This window comes from Bombina bombina, chromosome 8 (genome assembly GCF_027579735.1).
Source record: "Bombina bombina isolate aBomBom1 chromosome 8, aBomBom1.pri, whole genome shotgun sequence".
NCBI classification, from domain to species: domain Eukaryota; kingdom Metazoa; phylum Chordata; class Amphibia; order Anura; family Bombinatoridae; genus Bombina; species Bombina bombina.
This window is the reverse complement of record NC_069506.1, coordinates 345,259,597-345,285,214: the sequence shown is the minus strand read 5'-3', so window position 1 is coordinate 345,285,214 and position 25,618 is coordinate 345,259,597. Positions and strand designations below refer to the sequence as shown.

General features: G+C 40.7%; 1 protein-coding gene across 3 annotated transcripts in view; it reads left to right on the top strand.

The window, feature by feature from the left end:
• Positions 1-25,618, top strand: part of ARHGEF12 (Rho guanine nucleotide exchange factor 12) — a 1,204,049-nt gene that overhangs the window by 849,795 nt on the left and 328,636 nt on the right. For all 3 annotated transcript variants that reach the window (XM_053691590.1, XM_053691589.1, XM_053691591.1), the window contains one exon: positions 24,885-24,990. In XM_053691590.1, coding sequence (XP_053547565.1) covers positions 24,885-24,990 — 106 coding nt within the window. The remainder of the gene's footprint in view (positions 1-24,884; positions 24,991-25,618) is intronic.

The following is a 25,618-nucleotide window of genomic DNA, read 5'->3' as shown; positions in this document are numbered from 1 at the left end:
GAACTTGAATCTGATTGGCTGATTCCATCAGCAAATCAGATTATTCCTACCTTAATTCCGATTGGCTGATAGAATCCTATCAGCCAATCGGAATTCGAGGGACGCCATCTTGTATGACGTCCCTTAAAGGAACCTTCATTCGTTGGGAGTTCGTCGTGGAGGAAGGATGTTCCGCGTCGGCGGGGTGAAGATGGAGCCGGAAGAAAGAAGATTGAAGATGCCGCTTGATAGAAGACTTCAGCCGGATGATGGACCTCTTCAGCCCCCGCTTGGATGAAGACTTCAGCCGGATGATGGACCTCTTCAGCCCCCGCTTGGATGAAGACTTCAGCCGGATGATGAAGACTTCAGCCGGATGATGGACCTCTTCAGCCCCCGCTTGGATTGGATCGGATTGGATGAAGAATTCGGCTTAGCTGAGTGAAGACGACTCAATTTAGGAAGATCTTCATGGGGGTAGTGTTAGGTTTATTTAAGGGGGGTTTGGGTTAGAGTAGGGGTATGTGGGTGGTGGGTTGTAATGTTGGGGGGGTATTGTATGTTTTTTTTCACAGGCAAAAGAGCAGAATTCTTTGGGGCATGCCCCGCAAAAGGCCCTTTTAAGGGCTGGTAAGGTAAAAGAGCTTTACAATTTTTATTTTAGAATAGGATAGGGATTTTTTTTATTTTGGGGGGCTTTATTTTATTAGGGGGCTTAGAGTAGGTGTAATTAGCTTAAAATTGTTGTAATATTTTTATGTTTGTAAATAATTTTTTTATTTTTTGTAACTTAGTTCTTTTTTTATTTTTTGTACTTTAGTTAGTGTATTTATTTGTATTTAGTTGTAGGTATTTGTATTTAATTTATTTAATGATAGTGTAGTGTTAGGTTTAATTGTAACTTAGGTTAGGATTTATTTTACTGGTAATTTTGTATTTCTTTTAGCTAGGTAGTTATTAAATAGTTAATAACTATTTAATAGCTATTGTACCTAGTTAAAATAAATACAAAGTTGCCTGTAAAATAAATATTAATCCTAAAATAGCTACAATATAATTATTATTTATATTGTAGCTATATTAGGGTTTATTTTACAGATAAGTATTTAGCTTTAAATAGGATTAATTTATTTAATAAGATTTATTTTATTTCGTTAGATAAAAATTATATTTAATTTAGGGGGGTGTTAGGGTTAGGGTTAGACTTAGCTTTAGGGGTTAATACATTTATTATAGTAGCGGTGAGGTCCGGTCGGCAGATTAGGGGTTAATAATTGTAGGTAGGTAGCGGCGACGTTGGGGGGGCAGATTAGGGGTTAATAAATATTATGTAGGTGTCGGCGGTGTTAGGGGCAGCAGATTAGGGGTACATAGGGATAATGTAGGTGGCGGCGGTGGTGTGCGGTCGGCAGATTAGGGGTTAAAAAAATTTAATAGCGTGGCGGCGATGTGGGGGGGCCTCGGTTTAGGGGTACATAGGTAGTTTATGGGTGTTAGTGTACTTTAGAACACAGTATTTAAGAGCTTTATGAACCGGCGTTAGCCCAGAAAGCTCTTAACTCCTGGCTTTTCTCTGCGGCTGGAGTCTTGTCATTAGAGTTCCAACGCTCACTTCAGCCAAGACTCTAAATACCGGCGTTAGAAAGATCCCATTGAAAAGATAGGATACGCAATTGGCGTAGGGGGATTTGCGGTATGGAAAAGTCGCGGCTGGAAAGTGAGCGTTAGACCCTTTCCTGACTAACTCTAAATACCAGCGGGCGGTAAAAACCAGCGTTAGGACCCCCTAACGCTGGTTTTGACGGCTAACGCAGAACTCTGAATCTAGGCACTAGTTTTTTAACTATTTTTTTTATTTGATCGCATTTAGCAATGAAATGGTGGCATGAAATATACCAAAATGGGCCTAGATCAATACTTTGGGTTGTCTACTAAAATAAATATATAGTTTTTATAGGTAAAAAAAAAAAAAATTATTTTTGTTTAAATGGAGTGATGGCAAAATGCTAAAAATGCTCTGGTCTTTTGGGGAAGTTTTAGTCTAAAATGCCCATTCCTTAATGGGACAGTGAACCCAATTTTTTTTCTTTTGTGATTCAAATAGAGCATGATATTTTAAGCAACTTTCTAATTTACTCTGATTATCAACTTCTTTGTTCTCTTGCAATTTTTATTTTGTCAGTATATGGCCGGGTTATAATACAATATATTTAATAATTATTCTTTAAAACAAACCCCCCCAAAAAAAATGCATATATACAAAACAATTAAAATGTAATGTAAATTCCTAAATTCTTTATATTAGTTCAATTTATAAACACATTGAATTATATTTATAGGAACCAGATTATGAATACAAGCATAAACTGTTACAATATTCTTTACAAAGCAAACCAAATATACCTTTAGAATTAACATTATTCACAATTGAATTGCATTAAAATACCACAATGAGATACCAATATATGAGCCACTAACATTCAGACCAGTACAATTAAGCTACTTAGCCACAATTGATCCTATATAACTCCAATTTAAAACATCAGACATTGTATATATTATTTGTGCAAACAAACAACTCCTATGCCAATTTATCTGGGCTGAAATCAATTCTTAATTATCTACAATTAAGACACATTCTAAAATATATTTATATATTTGCAAAGATAAATTACTTAGCATTGATGATTAGTTTTAAACTACACAGGATTATGAATGCAATTTAAAATACAAAGTGCCCTTTTAAATCTACTAACTGCAATTAGTTATAGTTACCAAATACCTTTTGATTTAAATATTATACATATATTTATCAATTGCGTATACTTCACCAAAAATAACCAAATTAATGTTTCAATTTTCTCCGATAAATCCAGTTTCACCTCATAAATTAAGAGGTCATTTTTGCAAGATGGTTAAAAATTAGGCCCAGATTGCTTTATATAGACTGAATCCCAATGCAGCAGTCTGTCTGTCCTCTGTTCCCTCCCCCACCACACAATTGTCACCACCATCTTAAGTACTGGCAGACAGTCTGCCAGTACTAAAATAAAAGGCATTTTTTTTATATTTACTCTGCAGTGTTGGATTCCCCTTAGTCCCTGACCCCCCAAACAGCTCTCTAACCCCCCCCCTCTATCTATATGCCGCCATCTTGGGTACTAGCAGCCGTCTGCCAGTATCCAGTTTGATGAGATTTTTTTTTTTTTTTCCTGTAGTGTAGCCTCCCCCCCGAATTCCCAACTCCTCTCCCCCTCCCAGATTCCTTTCCCTTTCAACATTTATTCCCCCTTTCCTCTCCCTCCTTCCCATAAATGTTATTTAATTTAAATGTAGTGCACACGCATGCACACACGCTCACCGCTCCGCCCCCTTGCTTATTCCAGCACAATTGCACACACTTCAGGGACACAGGATCCAGAACCGACCAGCGATGGGCCACCCACCCAACTCCCTGCTATGGCTCCCACCCAGCAACGATCGGCACCATCGCTGGCCAATGCAGAAAGGGCCACAGAGTGGCTCTCTCTGCATCAGTGAGTAAAAATGGGTATTGCAGTGATGCCCCAATCACTGCAATACCTTGAAAGTGGCTGCCAGGGACATCCTTGATTATTAACAACCGGTTTTTGTAGGACGTGCCTGGCATGTCCTTGGTCGTTAAGTGGTTAAATCTTGGTCAGCAGACATGATATCTAAATCTAGACTATTATCTTTAGCTTTTAAAGGTAAAACTCTCTTTGGACCCAGTTTAGACTCTTATTTCCACGGTAACAGGTGGGAAAGGGTCTTTTTTTGCATCAGTATAAAAAGCCTTTTTTTTTTTTTTTTCAAAATCAGTCCAGGAAGCCTTCAGAGACCAAGTCTGCATGAAGGTACGGCCCCTGATCCGAAGTTTGCTCCGGTAAGGAGCAGGTTAAGCCTTTTATCAGGAGGCATGGGCTCAATCTATTCCAGAGTTACAGAATAAGTTTCAGGTCTCACAATTTCAAGAGATCAGAATAGAAACTTGCCTGCATGAAGGACTTAGAGGATATCGGCGTTATAGTCCCAGTACCTTGGTTGTAACAGGGATCAGCGTTCTACACAAATCTGTTCGTTGTTCAAAAGAAAAACGTTTTGCCCCATTTTAGATCTGAGAATTCTATACAAATTTGTAAGGGTTCCTTCATTCATGATGGAGATTATCATATTAATGCTCCCTTTAGTTCTGTCTACAATAGATCTGAAGGATGCATACCTTCACATTCTGATTCATCGAGATCATCATCGGGTTCTTTGGTTTGCTTTTTGAACAAGCATTATCAGTTTACAGCTCTTCTGTTTGGTCTGGCTACTGCTCCAATAATATTCATACAGGTCTTGGGAGCTCTTTTTCTCTTGTAAGGTGTATCCAGTCCACGGATCATCCATTACTTGTGGGATATTCTCCTTCCCAACAGGAAGCTGCAAGAGGATCACCCACAGCAGAGCTGTCTATATAGCTCCTCCCCTAACTGCCACCTCCCAGTCATTCTCTTGCAGCTCTCAACAAGATAGGAAGTAGCTAGAGAGATGTGGTGCATTAATGTAGTTTATCTTCAATCAAAAGTTTGTTATTTTCAAATGGTACCGGTGTTGTACTATTTTAGCCTCAGGCAGAAAGTTGAAGAAGAGTCTGCCTGTGGTCTTTGATGATCTTAGCAGGTTGTAACTAAGATCCATTGCTGTTCTCACACATAACTGAAGAGATGAGGTAACTTCAGCTGGGGGAATAGTGTGCAGGGTCTCCTGCTATGAGGTATGTGCAGTTTTAAATTTTTCTAGAGAAATGATATTCTAGAAAATGCTGACAATACCGGATTTATTTAAGGTAATCCTGATTACAGTGATTTAATAACGACTGGTATCATGCTTGCTGTAAAGGGTAATATTTTTTTTTATTTACTCACATTACTGAATAGATATAACGTTTGCTGAAGGTGTATGAACGTTTATTACATATTGGTGATAAAACTTTATTCTGGGGCCCAGTTTTTTCCACATGGCTGACTAGATTTTGCCTAGGGATAGTTTTTCTTTCATGTAATTAGCAAGAGTCCATGAGCTAGTGACGTATGGGATATACATTCCTACCAGGAGGGGCAAAGTTTCCCAAACCTCAAAATGCCTATAAATACACCCCTCACCACACCCACAATTCAGTTTTACAAACTTTGCCTCCTATGGAGGTGGTGAAGTAAGTTTGTGCTAGATTCTACGTTGATATGCGCTCCGCAGCAAGTTGGAGCCCGGTTTTCCTCTCAGCGTGCAGTGAATGTCAGAGGGATGTGAGGAGAGTATTGCCTATTTGAATGCAGTGATCTCCTTCTACGGGGTCTATTTAATAGGTTCTCTGTTATCGGTCGTAGAGATTCATCTCTTACCTCCCTTTTCAGATCGACGATAAACTCTTATTTATATACCATTACCTCTGCTGATTTTCGTTTCAGTACTGGTTTGCCTTTCTACAAACATGTAGATGAGTGTCCTGGGGTAAGTAAATCTTATTTTCTGTGACACTCTAAGCTATGGTTGGGCACTTTATTTATAAAGTTCTAAATATATGTATTCAAACATTTATTTGCCTTGACTCAGGATGTTCAACATTCCTTATTTTCAGACAGTCAGTTTCATATTTGGGATAATGCATTTGAATCAATTTTTTTCTTACCTTAAAATTTGACTCTTTTTTTCCCTGTGGGCTGTTAGGCTCGCGGGGGCTGAAAATGCTTCATTTTATTGCGTCATTCTTGGCGCGGACTTTTTTGGCGCAAAAAATCTTTTCTGTTTCCGGCGTCATACGTGTCGCCGGAAGTTGACGTCCTTTTGCGCCAAAAATGTCGGCGTTCCGAATGTGGCGTCATTTTTGGCGCCAAAAAGCATTTAGGCGCCAAATAATGTGGGCGTCTTATTTGGCGCCAAAAAATATGGGCGTCGCTTTTGTCTCCACATTATTTCAGTCTCATTTTTTCTTTGCTTCTGGTTACTAGAAGCTTGTTTATTGGCATTTTTTCCCATTCCTGAAACTGTCATTTAAGGAATTTGATCAATTTTGCTTTATATGTTGTTTTTTCTCTTACATATTGCAAGATGTCTCACGTTGCATCTGAGTCAGAAGATACTACAGGAATATCGCTGTCTAGTGCTGGAACTACCAAAGCTAAGTGTATCTGCTGTAAACGTTTGGTAGCTATTCCTCCGGCTGTTGTTTGTATTAATTGTCATGACAAACTTGTTAAAGCAGATAATATTTCCTTTAGTAATGTACCTTTGCCTGTTGCAGTTCCTTCAACATCTAAGGTGCAGAATGTTCCTGATAACATTAGAGATTTTGTTTCTGAATCCATCAAGAAGGCTATGTCTGTTATTTCTCCTTCTAGTAAACATAAAAAATCTTTTAAAACTTCTCTCTCTACAGATGAATTTTTAAATGAACATCATCATTCTGATTCTGATGACTCTTCTGGTTCAGAGGATTCTGTCTCAGAGATTGATGCTGATAAATCTTCATATTTATTTAAAATGGAATTTATTCGTTCTTTACTTAAAGAAGTACTAATTGCTTTAGAAATAGAGGATTCTGGTCCTCTTGATACTAATTCTAAACGTTTAGATAAGGTATTTAAATCTCCTGTGGTTATTCCAGAAGCTTTTCCTGTTCCTAATGCTATTTCTGAAGTAATTTCCAGAGAATGGGATAAATTGGGTAATTCATTTACTCCTTCTAAACGTTTTAAGCAATTATATCCTGTGCCGTCTGACAGATTAGAATTTTGGGACAAAATCCCTAAAGTCGATGGGGCTATTTCTACCCTTGCTAAACGTACTACTATTCCTACGTCAGATGGTACTTCGTTTAAAGATCCTTTAGATAGGAAAATTGAATCCTTTCTAAGAAAAGCTTATCTGTGTTCAGGTAATCTTCTTAGACCTGCTATATCATTGGCTGATGTTGCTGCAGCTTCAACTTTTTGGTTGGAGACTTTAGCGCAACAAGTAACAGATCATGATTCTCATAATATTATTATTCTTCTTCAGCATGCTAATAATTTTATCTGTGATGCCATTTTTGATATTATCAGAGTTGATGTCAGGTTTATGTCTCTAGCTATTTTAGCTAGAAGAGCTTTATGGCTTAAGACTTGGAATGCTGATATGGCTTCTAAATCAACTCTACTTTCCATTTCTTTCCAGGGTAACAAATTATGTGGTTCTCAGTTGGATTCTATTATCTCAACTGTTACTGGTGGGAAAGGAACTTTTTTACCACAGGATAAAAAATCTAAGGGTAAAAACAGGGCTAATAATCGTTTTCGTTCCTTTCGTTTCAACAAAGAACAAAAGCCTGATCCTTCATCCTCAGGAGCAGTTTCAGTTTGGACACCATCTCCAGTCTGGAATAAATCCAAGCCTTCTAGAAAGGCAAAGCCTGCTTCTAAGTCCACATGAAGGTGCGGCCCTCATTCCAGCTCAGCTGGTAGGGGGCAGGTTACGTTTTTTCAAAGAAATTTGGATCAATTCTGTTCACAATCTTTGGATTCAGAACATTGTTTCAGAAGGGTACAGAATTGGTTTCAAGATGAGACCTCCTGCAAAGAGATTTTTTCTTTCCCGTGTCCCAGTAAATCCAGTGAAAGCTCAAGCATTTCTGAATTGTGTTTCAGATCTAGAGTTGGCTGGAGTAATTATGCCAGTTCCAGTTCTGGAACAGGGGATGGGGTTTTATTCAAATCTCTTCATTGTACCAAAGAAGGAGAATTCCTTCAGACCAGTTCTGGATCTAAAAATATTGAATCGTTATGTAAGGATACCAACGTTCAAAATGGTAACTGTAAGGACTATCTTGCCTTTTGTTCAGCAAGGGCATTATATGTCCACAATAGATTTACAGGATGCATATCTGCATATTCCGATTCATCCAGATCATTATCAGTTCCTGAGATTCTCTTTTCTGGACAAGCATTACCAGTTTGTGGCTCTGCCGTTTGGCCTAGCTACAGCTCCAAGAATTTTTACAAAGGTTCTCGGTGCCCTTCTGTCTGTAATCAGAGAACAGGGTATTGTGGTATTTCCTTATTTGGACGATATCTTGGTACTTGCTCAGTCTTTTCATTTAGCAGAATCTCATACGAATGAGATTCTTCAAGATCATGGTTGGAGTATCAATTCACCAAAAAGTTCATTGATTCCTCAGACAAGGGTAACCTTTCTGGGTTTCCAGATAGATTCAGTGTCCATGACTCTGTCTTTAACAGACAAGAGACGTCTAAAATTGATTTCAGCTTGTCGAAACCTTCAGTCACAATTATTCCCTTCGGTAGCCTTATGCATGGAAATTCTAGGTCTTATGACTGCTGCATCGGACGCGATCCCCTTTGCTCGTTTTCACATGCGACCTCTTCAGCTCTGTATGCTGAATCAATGGTGCAAGGATTACACAAAGATATCTCAATTAATATCTTTAAAACCGATTGTACGACACTCTCTAACGTGGTGGACAGATCACCATCGTTTAATTCAGGGGGCTTCTTTTGTGCTTCCGACCTGGACTGTAATTTCAACAGATGCAAGTCTCACAGGTTGGGGAGCTGTGTGGGGATCTCTGACGGCACAAGGAGTTTGGGAATCTCAGGAGGTGAGATTACCGATCAATATTTTGGATCTCCGTGCAATTTTCAGAGCTCTTCAGTCTTGGCCTCTTCTGAAGAGAGAATCGTTCATTTGTTTTCAGACAGACAATGTCACTACTGTGGCATACATCAATCATCAAGGAGGGACTCACAGTCCTCTGGCTATGAAAGAAGTATCTCGAATTCTGGTTTGGGCGGAATCCAGCTCCTGTCTAATATCTGCGGTTCATATCCCAGGTATAGACAATTGGGAAGCGGATTATCTCAGTCGCCAAACTTTGCATCCGGGCGAATGGTCTCTTCAGCCAGAGGTATTTCTTCAGATTGTTCAAATGTGGGAGCTTCCAGAAATAGATCTGATGGCGTCTCATCTAAACAAGAAACTTCCCAGGTATCTGTCCAGATCCCGGGATCCTCAGGCGGAAGCAGTGGATGCATTATCACTTCCTTGGAAGTATCATCCTGCTTATATCTTTCCGCCTCTAGTTCTTCTTCCAAGAGTAATCTCCAAGATTCTGAAGGAATGCTCGTTTGTTCTGCTGGTAGCTCCGGCATGGCCTCACAGGTTTTGGTATGCGGATCTTGTCCGGATGGCCTCTTGCCATCCGTGGACTCTTCCGCTACGACCAGACCTTCTGTCGCAAGGTCCTTTTTTCCATCAGGATCTCAAATCCTTAAATTTAAAGGTATGGAGATTGAACGCTTGATTCTTGGTCAAAGAGGTTTCTCTGACTCTGTGATTAATACTATGTTACAGGCTCGTAAATCTGTATCCAGAGAGATATATTATAGAGTCTGGAAGACTTATATTTCTTGGTGTCTTTCTCATCATTTTTCTAGGCATTCTTTTAGAATTCCGAGAATTTTACAGTTTCTTCAGGATGGTTTAGATAAAGGTTTATCCGCAAGTTCTTTGAAAGGACAAATCTCTGCTCTTTCTGTTCTTTTTCACAGAAAGATTGCTAATCTTCCTGATATTCATTGTTTTGTACAAGCTTTGGTTCGTATAAAACCTGTCATTAAGTCAATTTCTCCTCCTTGGAGTTTGAATTTGGTTCTGGGGGCTCTTCAAGCTCCTCCGTTTGAACCTATGCATTCATTGGACATTAAATTACTTTCTTGGAAAGTTTTGTTCCTTTTGGCAATCTCTTCTGCCAGAAGAGTTTCTGAATTATCTGCTCTTTCTTGTGAGTCTCCTTTTCTGATTTTTCATCAGGATAAGGCAGTGTTGCGAACTTCTTTTGAATTTTTACCTAAAGTTGTGAATTCTAACAACATTAGTAGAGAAATTGTGGTTCCTTCATTATGTCCTAATCCTAAGAATTCTACGGAGAAATCATTGCATTCTTTGGATGTTGTTAGAGCTTTGAAATATTATGTTGAAGCTACTAAGTCTTTCCGAAAGACTTCTAGTTTATTTGTTATCTTTTCTGGTTCTAGAAAAGGCCAGAAAGCTTCTGACATTTCTTTGGCATCTTGGTTGAAATCTTTAATTCATCTTGCCTATGTTGAGTCGGGTAAAACTCCGCCTCAAAGGATTACAGCTCATTCTACTAGGTCAGTTTCTACTTCCTGGGCGTTTAGGAATGAAGCTTCGATTGATCAGATTTGCAAAGCAGCAACTTGGTCCTCTTTGCATACTTTTACTAAATTCTACCATTTTGATGTATTTTCTTCTTCTGAAGCAGTTTTTGGTAGAAAAGTACTTCAGGCAGCGGTTTCAGTTTGAATCTTCTGCTTATGTTTTTCATTAAACTTTATTTTGGGTGTGGATTATTTTCAGCAGGAATTGGCTGTCTTTATTTTATCCCTCCCTCTCTAGTGACTCTTGCGTGGAAAGATCCACATCTTGGGTAATCATTATCCCATACGTCACTAGCTCATGGACTCTTGCCAATTACATGAAAGAAAACATAATTTATGTAAGAACTTACCTGATAAATTCATTTCTTTCATATTAGCAAGAGTCCATGAGGCCCGCCCTTTTTTTGGGGTGGTTATGTTTTTTGTATAAAGCACAATTATTCCAATTCCTTATTTTATATGCTTTCGCACTTTTTTATCACCCCACTTCTTGGCTATGCGTTAAACTGAATTGTGGGTGTGGTGAGGGGTGTATTTATAGGCATTTTGAGGTTTGGGAAACTTTGCCCCTCCTGGTAGGAATGTATATCCCATACGTCACTAGCTCATGGACTCTTGCTAATATGAAAGAAATGAATTTATCAGGTAAGTTCTTACATAAATTATGTTTTTTTAGGCCCTCTCACTGTGAGTACAGGCTGGGAGGGGCCTATTTTTGGCCTAAATTGTGCATTAGTTTTTGCAGTTTGAGACATCCAGCTTCCCTGAAGGAGTCCCCTGAACATTTAGGACCTCTCTAAAGGGTTTTTGTGCCTTCCAAAGTCGTCGTATGGGCAGGTAGGGCCACAGTAGAGCTGTGGCAGTTTTGTGTGACTGTTTAAAAACGTTTATATCGTTTTTTTGATCCGGTTTTGAAACTAAGGGGTTAATCCTCCATTTGCAAGTGGGTGCAATGCTCTTTTAGCCTATTATACACACTGTAAAAATTTCGTAAGATCATCATCGTTTTCTCAGGTTTGCCTTTCTAGACAGGCACTACCAGTTTGTGGCTCTTCCCTTCGGGTTGGCTACGGCACCAAGAATCTTTACAAAGGTTCTAGGGTCCCTTCTAGCGGTCCTAAGGCCGTGGGGTATAGCAGTAGCCCCTTACTTAGACGACATTCTGATACAGGCGTCGACTTTTCAAGTTGCCAGGTCCCACACGGACATTGTTCTGGCATTTCTGAGGTCCCATGGGTGGAAGGTGAACGAAGAAAAGAGCTCTGTATCACCTCTAACAAAAGTTTCATTCCTAGGGACTCAGGTAAATCTTCATTTCTACTGAATCTATCAAACGAAGGCCAGATTGTCAAAACTTCTAGACTCTTGCCGTGTTCTTTATTCCACTTCTCATCCTTCAGTGGCTCAGTGTATGGAAGTAATCGGGTTAATGGTAGCCGCAATGGACATAGTACCGTTTGCCCGCCTACATCTCAGACCGCTGCAACTTTGCATGCTCAGTCAGTGGAATGGGGATTACACAGATTTGTCCCCTCTACTAAATCTGGATCAAGAAACCAGGGATTCTCTTCTCTGGTTGCTATCTCAGGTCCATCTGTCCAAGGGGATGAGCTTCCGCAGGCCAGACTGGACTATAGTAATGACAGATGCCAGCCTTCTGGGCTGGGGTGCACTCTGGAACTCCCTGAAGGCTCAGGGCTCGTGGACTCAGGAGGAGACACTCCTTCCGATAAACATTCTGGAACTAAGAGCGATATTTAATAATGCTCTTCAGGCTTGGCCTCAGCTTGCTGTGGTCAGGTTCATCAGATTTCAGTCGGACAATATCACGACTGTAGCCTACATCAACCATCAAGGGGGAACAAGGAGTTCCCTTGCAATGTTGGAGGTTTCAAAAATAATTCTATGGGCAGAGGTTCACTCTTGCCATCTATCAGCTATCCATATCCCAGGAGTAGAGAACTGGGAGGCGGATTTTCTAAGTTGGCAGACTTTTCATCCGGGGGAGTGGGAACTCCATCCGGAAGTGTTTGCATAGTTGATTCAACGTTGGGGCAAACCAGAATTGGATCTCATGGCGTCTCGTCAGAACGCCAAGCTTCCACCGTTTCCTCTGCTCCCTCGTCTGATTGCCAAGATCAAGCAGGAGAGAGCTTCAGTGATTTTGATAGCACCTGCGTGGCCATGCAGGACTTGGTATGCAGATCTGGTGGACATGTCATCCCTTCCACCATGGACTCTACCGCTGAGACAGGACCTTCTACTTCAGGGTCCTTTCAACCATCCAAATCTAATTTCTCTGCGTCTGACTGCTTGGAGATTGAACGCTTGATTTTATCAAAACGCGGTTTCTCCGAGTCGGTCATTGATACCTTAATTCAGGCTCGAAAGCCTGTCACCAGGAAAATCTATCATAAGATATGGTGTAAATATATTCATTGGTGTGAATCCAAGGGTTACTCATGGAGTAAAGTCAGGATTCCCAGGATATTATCTTTTCTCCAAGAGGGATTGGAGAAGGGATTGTCAGCTAGTTCCTTAAAGGGACAGATTTCTGCTCTGTCTATTCTTCTGCACAAGCGTCTGGCGGATGTTCCAGGCGTTCAGGCGTTTTGTCAGGCTTCAGTTAGAATCAAGCCTGTGTTTAAACCTGTTGCTCCGCCATGGAGTTTAAATTTAGTTCTTAAGGTTCTTCAAGGGGTTCCGTTTGAACCTCTGCATTCCATAGATATCAAGCTTTTATCTTGGAAAGTTCTGTTTTTGGTAGCTATTTCTTCGGCTCGAAGAGTTTCAGAGTTATCTGCCTTACAGTGTGATTCCCCTTATCTGATCTTTCATGCAGATAAGGTAGTTTTGCGTACCAAACCTGGGTTTCTTCCTAAGGTGGTATCTAATATTCCATCACTGTGTCCTAATCCTTCATCAAAGAAGGAACGTCTATTACATAATCTTGACGTGGTTCATGCTTTAAAGTTTTATTTACAAGCTACTAAGGATTTTCGTCAAACTTCGGCATTGTTTGTTGTTTACTCTGGACAGAGAAGAGGCCAAAAGGCTTCAGCAACTTCTCTTTCCTTTTGGTTAAGAAGTATAATCTGCTTATTTTATGAGACTGCTGGCCAGCAGCCCCCTGTAAGAATTACAGCTCATTCCACTAGAGCAGTGGCTTCCACATGGGCTTTTAAAAATGAGGCTTCTGTTGAACAGATTTGCAAGGCGGCGACTCGGTCTTCGCTCCATACTTTTTCTAAATTCTACAAATTTGATACTTTTGCTTCTTCGGAGGCTATTTTTGGGAGAAAGGTCTTACAGGCAGTGGTGCCTTCCGTTTAAGCACCTGCCTTGTCCCTCCCTTCATCCGTGTCCTAAAGCTTTGGTATTGGTATCCCACAAGTAATGGATGATCCGTGGACTGGATACACTTTACAAGAGAAAACAAAATTTATGCTTACCTGATAAATTTATTTCTCTTGTGGTGTATCCAGTCCACGTCCCGCCCTGTCTTTTTAAGGCAGGTGTTTTTTAAATTTTTAAACTACAGTCACCACTGCACCCTATAGTTTCTCCTTTCTCTTGCTTGTCTTCGGTCGAATGACTGGGAGGTGGCAGTTAGGGGAGGAGCTATATAGACAGCTCTGCTGTGGGTGATCCTGTTGCAGCTTCCTGTGGGGAAGGAGAATATCCCACAAGTAATGGAGGAATCCGTGGACTGGATACACCACAAGAGAAATAAATTTATCAGGTAAGCATAAATTTCGTTTTTTCTGTGATTTGTTTTCAGGGGGTAGCTGTTGCTCCCTACTTTAGCAGTGGCTCATACGGAAAAACTGCTGTGGTTTCTCTGCAGTTATGGCTGGAAGGTAACTGTAGGAAAAAGTTCCTTTCTCCCTTCACCGTGCAGCAGTGGACCGCTCTAGACTTGGAGTTCGTTTGCAAGTTAGACTAAATGGAGAGTTTGATTTGCAAAAGCCGCTTGCCATGCTGAATGAGATTTGGCTCCTTGATTTGACTGAGGGACGGCTGCTAACCTGTTGAACTGAATCACTTAGACAGCATCAACACAGGACTTCTTACATTTAGATTTAAGTACAAAGAGTGAATTATTTTGTATGTTGTGATGCCGCCTAAGGAGATTTTCTTCTCCCTCCATTACGATTTGGATGGCTTGATTTGGGCCTGTATTCCTCGGACTGATCAAGTTATTTGCGGATCCACACCTGGACTCTAATTACTGTCAGTATCTTTGTAACTATTTGATGCGCATAATATATGAACTTGTATCGATTTGTATAAAAGTATGATTGCACTTTTACTACTATTTTTAACTTGTGCTTTTTATATTAGTAAAACATATATTTTCACTTATCAACTATAGATCCCTTTGTTATCTATATTTTAGCAATTTTTTGGGCAATCGGGAATTATTGTTTTAGAAAAAGATCCCTTACTACAAGCACAAGAGTGATTATTTTTTTTTGGGAGTGGTCATAGAAATCAAGCTTTTTTCTAATGGAACGCCGCAGACTGAAGCTTCAGTTGGCCTGTCATCAGCTGCAGGACATACTTTTTTCTTCAGAAGCTCAGTGTATGGAAGTTGTGGGTCTCATTGTGGCGTCTTCAGATGCAGTGCAGTTTGCAAGGTTGCATTTATGACCTTTACTACTTTGCATGTTGAGTCAATGGAACAGTGATCACTCTTTCTCAGGTAATTCATTGGGACAAGACCACTAAACAATTTCTCTTTTGGTAGACACCCCAGAACCAGTGCTTACATGGCATGGGGTTTCAACGCCCATCTTGCGAGATTATTACTAGGACGCCAGTCTGTCAGGTTGGAGAGAAGTTTGGGGTTCCCTGAGAAGAGAAAGAAGTGCTCATTCCCATCAATGTTTTGGAGCTCAGAGCGATCTTCAATGCTCTACAGGCATGGCCATCTTTTCATTCTTACCAATTTATTTGCTTCTAGTCAGACAATTTCTCAACTGTGGCATATATAAACCATCAGGGGGTTCATTTTCAGCCGTCCACATTCCAGGAGTGGACAATGATGAGGTGGACTATCTGAGCTGTCAGTCTCTCCACGCAGGGGAATGGTCCCTCAATCAGGACATATTTGATCAGTTAATAGCTCGCTGGGGTTGTCAAGAGATAGATCTAATGTTGTCCCAGTTAAATCACAAGCTTCCTCGTTATGGTTTCAGAGTGAGGTATCCTCAGGCACAGTTGAAAGATGCGCTGACAGCTCCATGACATTATCTTGTCTACTTGTTTCCCCCAATTGTTCATCTGTTCAGAGTGGTTGCTCGCCTCAAGCAGGAGGGCATTCCAACAATTCTAGTAGCTCCTGCATGGCCTCGTCGGACCTGGTATGCAGACATGATCAGCATGTCCAGTGCTCCTCTGTGGTGCTTTCCACTTTGTCAGGATCTGCTAGTGCAGGGTCTGTTTTTTTATCACAATCTTAAGTCTTTAATTTGACGGCATGGAAATTGAACGCTTGATTTTGGCTTAGAGAGGTTGTCATCAATACTTTAATTCAGGCTTGTAAGCCTGTTACTAGACCTATCTATTACAAGGTTTTGAAAGTTTATCTACTTTCTTGGTGTTCTAGACATGGATTTTCTTGGGAATTCTTGAAAATTCCACAGATTAAATAATTTTTTCAACAGGTTCTAGATAAGGGTTTGTCGGCCAGTTTGCTTAAGGGTCAGATTTCTGCCCTGTCAGTTCTGTTTCATAGAAAGTTAGCTCATTTTCATGATATTCAATCTTTTGTTCAGGCTCTCATTAGAATTAAACCGGTTTTCAAGCCAGTTTCCCCTCCTTAGAATCTCAACTTGGTTCTTAAAGTTTTGCAGTCTTCTCCGTTTGAACAGATGCATTCATTGAATATTAAATTTTCTTGGAAAGTTTTATTTCTTTTGGCAATCTCTTAAGCTCGTATTGTCTTTGCTTTCTTCTGACCCTCGTTAATTGATTTTTCACCAGGATAAGGTGGTTTTACGTACTGTATGGTTTTTTTTGCCAATGGCTGTTTCTGTTGAAAATATTAACAGTGAAATTGTTGTTCCTTCTCTCTGTACGAATCTCTAAAGCGAGGCTTCTGCATAATTTGGATGTTGTGAGGGCTCTCAAATTTTATTTACATGCAACCAAATAATTTCGGCAATCTGCCAGCTTATTTGTTCTGTATTCCGGAAAAAGGAAAGGTCAGAACAGTGTAAATTTTGTTGACTAAAACTAGACTAAAATGAGTATAAAACCTTAATACCATCAATAAAAACAGGTTAATCAACCTTTACTCCAGGAGTATATAAGAAGTTTGGAAGTTCTAGAGCAGTGCTAATATCGTTGCCAAAATGTTTTTGAATCTGTGAACAATCAATTGATTCTTCCTATAGAAATAAGCATAAACCACGAGTATGGGTTTAAGGTATGCTGTGCCTGTGCTAGCTGCAGAAACTTGTGGTTGTGCTGAGTTACTTGATACTTGTTTTAATTATTAACAGAGAACTGTTGATGTTTTTATATTGGGTAATATGTGCGATGCAGCCAACGTAGTTTACAGTTTTGTTTTTTTATATTTTAAAGTTGCACTTCTGTTTTTTTATGGAACTTGGTTTTATTTAATTTGAAGTTTAATAAAGAAGTTATATATCACAACGGCTAAATCTGTGTCTGTATTGCATGTTTAAACCTTAATACCATAAATAATAACAGGTGTTATGTTTACTCCTGGAGTATGTAATCAGTTTGCAAATGATAGAGAAATGCTTAAATAATGCATTACACTTTAACTAAACCCCTTAGATTTTAGTCGACTAAAATCTACTGGGGATTCAGTCGACTAATACTAAAACAATTCAGATGACTAAAATACAACTAAAACTAAAATGACATTTTAGTCAAAAGACTAAAACTAAGACTAAATCGAAATTTGCTGTCAAAATGAACACTGGGTCAGAAGGCTACTCCAGTTCCCTTATTCTTTTGGTTGAGGGGTTTCAGCTGCTTACTTGTAGGTAGGTCAGCAACCGCCCAGCCCAATTACTGCTCACTCTACTCGTTCAGTTTCATCTTCATGGGCCTTCATGAATAAGGCTTCTGTAGAACAAATATGTAAGGTGACTACTTGGTCATCTTTGCATACTTTTACAAAAATCTATCATTTTGACGTTTTTGCCTCGAACGGAGGCAGCTTTTGGCAGAAAGGTTCTGCAGGCAGTGGTCTTGTATATTTAAAGGCCTGCCTCTTTTCCTTTTTTTTTTTGCCGCAGCTTGGGTATTGATTCCCAAAAGTAAGGATCGTGGACTCTCACTACCATTAGAACGAAAACATTTTTTCTTACCTGATAAATTCATTTTCTTGGTATTGGGATTCCACAAGGCCACCCATATTTTCTATTTACGTGGTGGCAGTCCTTGTTTGCATCTCTTTACCCTATATTTCTTCTTACTACTTCTTATCCTCGGCTATATACAATACTGGGAGGGAGAGGGAAGTATGAGGGATACTTGGTGTAGGGTGTATTTGCCTCCTCCTGGTGGCCATGTGATGTCATTCCCAACAGTAAGGATCGTGGACTCTCACTACCAAGAAAGAGATTAATTTATCAGGTAAGAATAAATGTGTTTATCCATATTCTATATGCATTTTGTAGTTTAAAAAATATATATATGTTACTGTATGAATAATAGTTTAATGGCACTTTAATGTCGCTTTAAAAGAATATCAAATTGTATTTTAAAGCAGAGATATTAATAGGGTATTTCTAACTATAATTTATACAATTTACTTTAATTGGCATTAATACTTTTATGTTTTTGTGATATCCATTATCCTGCCAGGTGTGCAGGGGCTTGTGTAAGTGCATCAGTCACTAGTACAAGCAATGTGGCTTCTGGGTATAATTGGCATTAATGCTTTTATGTTTTTTGTGATAACCATTATCCTGCCAGGTGTGCAGGGGCTTGTGTAAGTGCATTAGTCACTAGTACAAGCAATGTGGCTTCTGGGTATAATTTGCATTAATGCTTTTATGTTTTTGTGATAACCATTATCCTGCCAGGTGTGCAGGGGCTTGTGTAAGTGCATCAGTCACTAGTACAAGCAATGTGGCTTCTGGGTATAATTGGCGACCTGCATGCACAAGAAAAGTTATTATAAAGCCAGTGATAAATTCTCAGGAGCATGTTTGCAAGTCCAAGCATGTTGCCAAAATACCTTTCAGTGTTGAATGTGAAATGCACTTCAGTATACACCAATTTTCATATAACTGCATGCATTAGACACTACTATAAAAGAATACAATGCACAGATCCAGTATAAAACTGTTTAAAAACTTACTTAGAAGCCCTCAGTTTATCTCTGTTGAAAAGGTAGCTTGAAAGCACACTGTAAGTGGGGAATAAGACACTCCCCTCCCCCTTCCTTTACATATGAAAAGACCCTTTACACAAACAGCAGCAAGCTGGAGTAGGTATACATCAGTATTCTCCTAAAACATTGGAGCTTTCTCTTACATGGTGTATCCAGTCCACGGATTCATCCTTACTTGTGGGATATTCTCAATCCCTACAGGAAGTGGCAAAGAGAGCACACAGCAAAGCTGTCCATATAGCTCCCCTCAGGCTCCGCCCCCCCCCAGTCATTCTCTTTGCCGCTCTAACAAGTAGCATCTCCACAGGAGGGTAAAGAGTATGTGGTGTTAGATTTGTAGTTTTTTATTTCTTCAATCAAGAGTTTGTTATTTTAAAATAGTGCCGGTTTGTACTATTTACTCTGAGGCAGAAAGTGATGAAGATTTCTGCTGAGAGGAAAAAGATTTTAGCATGTTGTAACTAAAATCCATTGCTGTTCCCACGCAGGACTGTTGAGTACCGGAGAACTTCAGTTGGGGGGAACAGTTTGCAGGCTTAACTGCTTAAGGTATGCTCAGTCATTTTTTCTAACAAGACCTGGTAATGCTAGAAGACTGATAGAAATCCCCATGTGGGAAGGTAAGCAATTTTCTGAGACGCAGTATAGAAGGATGGCTTCTGTGAAGGGCTTAAATACTGGTAGACACTGTGATGGGCTAAATCGATTACTTTATTAGTGTAATCTTACATTTATTCAAGTGTTTTAGACGTTCGGAACACTTTTGGGTTTTTTGTTACGCCTGGCATATTGTAAGACACCTAATCTGACTCAGGAAGGCCCCATAACTCCGGAATGAAGAGGGAGGGGGCCTCATTTTCGCACCTCAGTTGCGCAGTTGTTTGGCAAGGCAGCTTCATGCAGCTTCACGTGTAGAGTCCTGAGAGTACAGGAGGACTTCAGGGAGGCTTATTTTCTTCTACAAATAACCCAAAAGGAAGGTAGGGCCACAACAAAGACTGTGGCACCGTGCTGTAGTGTGTTAAACCGGTAGTTTACTTAAATTTGCTCCGGTTTGGGCAATAAGGGGTTAATTGTTTTGAAAATTTGTGTGCAATCATTTCAAAGCATTGGGATCATGTGGTGAATTTCATAAAGATCGGATGTTTTTTGGTGATTTGGTAAAAAAGTGTGTGCTTTTTATTATTTAAAGGCACAGTAACGTTTTTTCAAAAAGTGACTTTTACTGTATTGCAGTGCTGTCTTAGTCTGTCAAACATGTCTGAGTCTTCAGATAGACCTTGTTCTTTATGTTTAAAAGCCATGGCGGTACCTCCATTGCATTTGTGTTTAAAGTGTGCTAAAACATCTAAGCATTTTAAAGACCATGCAGTGACACTTAAAAATGTAGCCCAAGATGATTCTTTAACGGAAGGTAATGAGGATAGTCCTTCTTCCTCTCCCCATGTGTCGACACCAGTTACGCCCGCGCAAGCGATGCCTAGTACCTCTAGCGCATTAGCCCCTATTACATTACAACAATTAGCAGCAGTAATGGATAATTCCCTTGCAGCATTTTTATCCAAACTGCCAGTTTTTACAAAAAAGCGCGATAGCTCAGTTTTAAATACAGAGGATGAGCAATCAGAAGCTTTGGATGATTTATCTGTAGTACCCTCACAACACTCAGAAGTAGCAGTGAGGGACGGTCTGTCTGAGGGTGAAATTTCTGACACAGGAAAAGTTTCTCAGCGGGCAGAGTCAGATTCCTTAGCGTTTAAATTTAAGCTGGAACACCTCCACGTCCTGCTTAAGGAGGTTTTAGCTACGCTGGATGATTGTGACCCCATGGTGGTCCCAGAAAAACTGTGTAAAATGGACAGGTTTTTAGAGGTCCCTGTATACACTGAGGCATTTCCGATCCCAAAGAGGGTGGCGGATATTGTGACTAGGGAGTGGGAGAGACCAGGTGTACCCTTTGTTCCCCCCCCCCTATCTTTAAGAAAATGTTCCCCATAAACGACCCCAGGCGGGACGCGTGGCAGACGGTCCCTAAGGTAGAGGGAGCTGTTTCAACACTTGCTAAGCGTACAACTATACCAATAGAGGACAGTTGTGCTTTTAAAGATCCTATGGATAAAAAATTGGAAGGATTGCTGAAGAAAATATTTGTTCAGCAAGGTTTTCTTCTTCAACCAATTGCCTGCATTATTCCGGTAACTACTGCAGCGGCATTTTGGTTTGAGGCTCTGGAGGAGTCGCTCCAGAGGGAGACTTCATACGACGAGGTCATGGATAGAATTCATGCTCTAAAGCTGGCTAATTCTTTTATCACTGATGCCGCTTTACAATTAGCTAAGTTCGCCGCAAAAAACTCAGGTTTTGCCATCATGGCGCGAAGAACGCTTTGGCTCAAATCGTGGTCGGCGGATGTGTCGTCCAAATCGAAACTGTTAAATATTCCTTTCAAGGGGAAAACCCTATTTGGACCAGAGCTGAAAGAAATTATTTCAGATATCACTGGGGGAAAGGGCCATGCCCTTCCACAAGATAGGCCTTTTAAGGCCAAAAACAAGGCTAATTTTCGCTCCTTTCGCAACTTCAGGAGCGGACCTGCTACAACCTCGGCTGCCGCAAAGCAAGATAACGCTTCACAGCCCAAAGCAACCTGGAAACCCTTGCAGGGCTGGAATAAGGGTAAACAGGCCAAGAAGCCTGCTCCTGCTACCAAGACAGCATGAAGGGGTAGCCCCCGATCCGGGACCGGATCTAGTAGGGGGCAGACTTTCTCTCTTTGCTCAGGCTTGGGCAAGAGATGTTCCAGATCCCTGGGCATTAGAAATAGTTGCTCAGGGGTACCTTCTGGAATTCAAGGATTCTCCCCCAAGGGGAAGGTTCCACATTTCTCGTTTGTCTTCAGACCAAACAAAGAAACAGGCGTTCTTACGCTGTGTAGAAGATCTACTAAAAATGGGAGTGATACACCCAGTTCCAATTGCAGAACAAGGACTGGGCTTTTACTCAAACCTGTTCGTAGTTCCCAAAAAGGAAGGAACTTTCAGGCCAATCCTGGATCTAAAAATTCTAAACAAATTCCTCAGAGTTCCGTCTTTCAAGATGGAAACCATTCGGAAAAATCTTGCCGATGATCCAGGAAGGTCAATATATGACTACCGTAGATCTAAAGGATGCGTACCTACATATCCCTATCCACAAAGATCGCCATCAGTTTCTAAGGTTCGCCTTTCTGGACAAACATTACCAGTTCATGGCCCTTCCTTTCGGGTTGGCCACCGCTCCCAGAATTTTCACAAAGGTGCTAGGGTCCCTTCTAGCGGTACTAAGACCGCGGGGCATTGCAGTAGCACCTTACCTAGACGACATCTTAATACAGGCGTCGTCTTTTCACAGAGCCAAGGCTCATTCGGACATTGTTCTGGCCTTTCTAAGGTCTCACGGGTGGAAGGTGAACGTAGAAAAGAGTTCTCTGTCCCCGCTCACAAGGGTTCCCTTCCTGGGAACACTAATAGACTCGGTAGAAATGAAAATCTTTCTGACAGAGGTCAGGAAGTCAAAACTGCTGAATACTTGCCGAGTTCTTCATTCCATTCCTCGGCCTTCCGTGGCTCAGTGCATGGAAGTAATTGGTTTAATGGTTGCGGCAATGGACGTAGTCCCTTTTGCCCGAATTCATCTCAGACCACTTCAACTGTGCATGCTCAAACAGTGGAATGGGGATTATGCAGATTTGTCTCCTCAAATACAAATGGACCAGAAAACCAGAGACTCTCTTCTCTGGTGGTTGTCTCAGGATCACCTGTCTCAGGGAATGAGTTTCCGCAGACCGGAGTGGATCATTGTCACGACCGATGCCAGTCTGTTAGGCTGGGGTGCGGTCTGGGACTCCCTGAAAGCTCAGGGTCTATGGTCTCGGGAAGAATCTCTTCTCCCGATAAACATTTTGGAGCTGAGAGTGATATTCAATACGCTCCAGGCAACTAGCGGAGGCCAAATTCATCAGATTTCAGTCGGACAACATCACGACTGTAGCGTACATCAATCATCAGGGAGGAACAAAGAGTTCCCTAGCGATGAAGGAAGTATCCAAGATCATCAAATGGGCAGAGGATCACTCCTGCCATCTATCTGCAATTCACATCCCAGGGGTAGATAACTGGGAGGCGGATTTTCTAAGTCGTCAGACTTTCCATCCGGGGGAGTGGGAACTCCACCCGGAGGTTTTTGCTCAGCTGACCCAGCTATGGGGCACTCCAGAATTGGATTTGATGGCGTCCCGTCAGAACGCCAAACTTCCCCTTTACGGATCCAGATCCAGGGATCCCAAGGCGGCGTTGATAGATGCATTGATAGCGCCTTGGTCATTCAGTCTAGCTTATGTCTTTCCACCATTTCCTCTTCTCCCTCGGCTAGTAGCCAGAATCAAACAGGAGAAGGCTTCGGTAATTCTGATAGCACCTGCGTGGCCACGCAGGACTTGGTATGCAGACCTAGTGGACATGTCATTGGTCCCACCATGGAAACTGCCATCGAGGCAGGATCTTCTAATTCAAGGTCCTTTCAAGCATCCAAATCTAGTTTCTCTGCAACTGACTGCTTGGAGATTGAACGCTTAATTCTAGATAAGCGTGGTTTCTCTGAATCAGTTATAGATACTCTGATACAGTCCAGAAATACTGTCACCAGGAAAATTTACCATAAGATATGGCGGAAATATCTTTGTTGGTGCGAATCCAAGGGTTACTCGTGGAGTAAGGTTAGGATTCCAAGGATATTGTCTTTTCTCCAAGAAGGTTTGGAGAAAGGTCTGTCAGCTAGTTCCTTAAAGGGACAGATATCTGCTCTGTCTATCCTATTACACAAGCGTCTGGCAGCTGTACCAGACGTTCAGGCGCTTGCACAGGCCCTAGTTAGAATCAAGCCTGTCTACAGACCTGTGGCTCCTCCATGGAGTCTAAATTTAGTTCTTTCAGTTCTTCAAGGGGTTCCGTTTGAACCTTTGCATTCCATAGATATTAAGTTATTATCTTGGAAAGTTTTGTTTTTAGTAGCTATTTCTTCTGCTCGAAGAGTTTCTGAATTGTCTGCTTTGCAGTGTGATTCATCCTATCTGGTGTTCCATGCAGATAAGGTTGTTTTGCGTACCAAACCTGGTTTCCTTCCAAAAGTGGTTTCTAATAAGAATATTAACCAGGAAATCATTGTTCCTTCTCTGTGCCCTAATCCAGTTTCTAAGACGGAACGACTGTTGCACAATCTTGATGTGGTTCGTGCTTTAAAATTCTATTTAAAAGCAACTAAAGATTTCAGACACACATCATCCTTGTTTGTTGTCTATTCTGGTAAGAGGAGAGGTCAGAAACCGACTGCTACCTCTCTTTCCTTCTGGCTGAAAAGCATCATCCGATTGGCTTATGAGACTGCTGGACAGCAGCCTCCTGAACGAATTACAGCTCATTCCACCAGAGCTGTGGCTTCCACATGGGCTTTCAAGAATGAGGCTTCTGTTGAACAGATTTGTAAGGCAGCGACTTGGTCTTCACTGCATACATTTGCCAAATTTTACAAATTCGATACTTTTGCTTCTAAGGAGGCTATTTTTGGGAGAAAGGTTTTGCAAGCAGTGGTGCCTTCCGTTTAGGTTACCTGACTTGTTCCCTCCCTTCATCCGTGTCCTAAAGCTTTGGTATTGGTATCCCACAAGTAAGGATGAATCCGTGGACTGGATACACCATGTAAGAGAAAACAGAATTTATGCTTACCTGATAAATTACTTTCTCTTACGGTGTATCCAGTCCACGACCCACCCTGGCAATTAAGTCAGGTTCAAATTTATTTTAGTAAACTACAGTCACCACTGCACCCTATAGTTTCTCCTTTTTCTCCTAACCGTCGGTCGAATGTCTGGGGGGCGGAGCCTGAGGGGAACTATATGGACAGCTTTGCTGTGTGCTCTCTTTGCCACTTCCTGTAGGGATTGAGAATATCCCACAAGTAAGGATGAATCCGTGGACTGGATACACCGTAAGAGAAAGTAATTTATCAGGTAAGCATAAATTCTGTTTTTTTTAGGAGTCTGAAAATCAGAGTAATGTTGTTTAAAAATAAGCAAAACTATAATTTTTTTTAAAAACAACAACGTTATGGGCTATATAAATAGATCGTCTACAAAACATTTATGCAAAGAAAAAATGAGTGTATAATGTCCCTTTAAGCACATTGTTATGTCAATTTAATGCTATTACCATTGGTATGGCTTTCACATGCATTTTATTGTGCAATCTATTTCTTAGCAAAGTATGAAGAAGGAAAAAGAGGGGGAGGAGAAAGGCAAACGTAGAGGTTTTCCAAGCATCTTGGGGCCACAGCGAAGACCCAGCCGTCAGGACAGTAATGCAAGTATGTATAGAATTCTTTTTTCTTATTTCAGACTTTTAAGAACCGGATTGTCATATTCTTGCATGGTGTTAAATATAATCATATGCATAAAAGGAGCCATGCGTTGTGTCTGTATTGTCTCAGGGAATCCTCTCTCTGGTCTCCAGACTGCAAGTGAGAGGGCAGATCTCTCCTTACTGGGGTGTGCTCAGTGCTTATTTTTTACATCTCTCAATGCTGTTGCTTGATAAAGCAGTTTCCATTTATTCCCTGGTTCTGACATATTTTCCCAAAGCTTCATTGTGGTAAAATCAAAGAAAATATTCTGCTCCTTTGAAAAGAAAAACAAAATGTATCTGGTTCCTCAGAACCTTCTTCAGATAGTGCCTGCTTTAACATATCAAGTACAGTGCCCTCCACTAAAATTGTCACCCTTGGTAAAAATGAGCAAAGAAGGCTGTAAAAAAATGTCTTTATTGTTTAACATTTAGATCTTTTGTTAAAAAAATACACAAAAATACTCTGCTCAATTGGATATCAAACAATTGCAAACACAACGCAGATTTCTCCAAAAATAAAAAATTGTTAAATATGTGTGGCACATTCATTGGCACCCTATTAGTCTTTTTGTGCTATCTTCCTTTGCCAA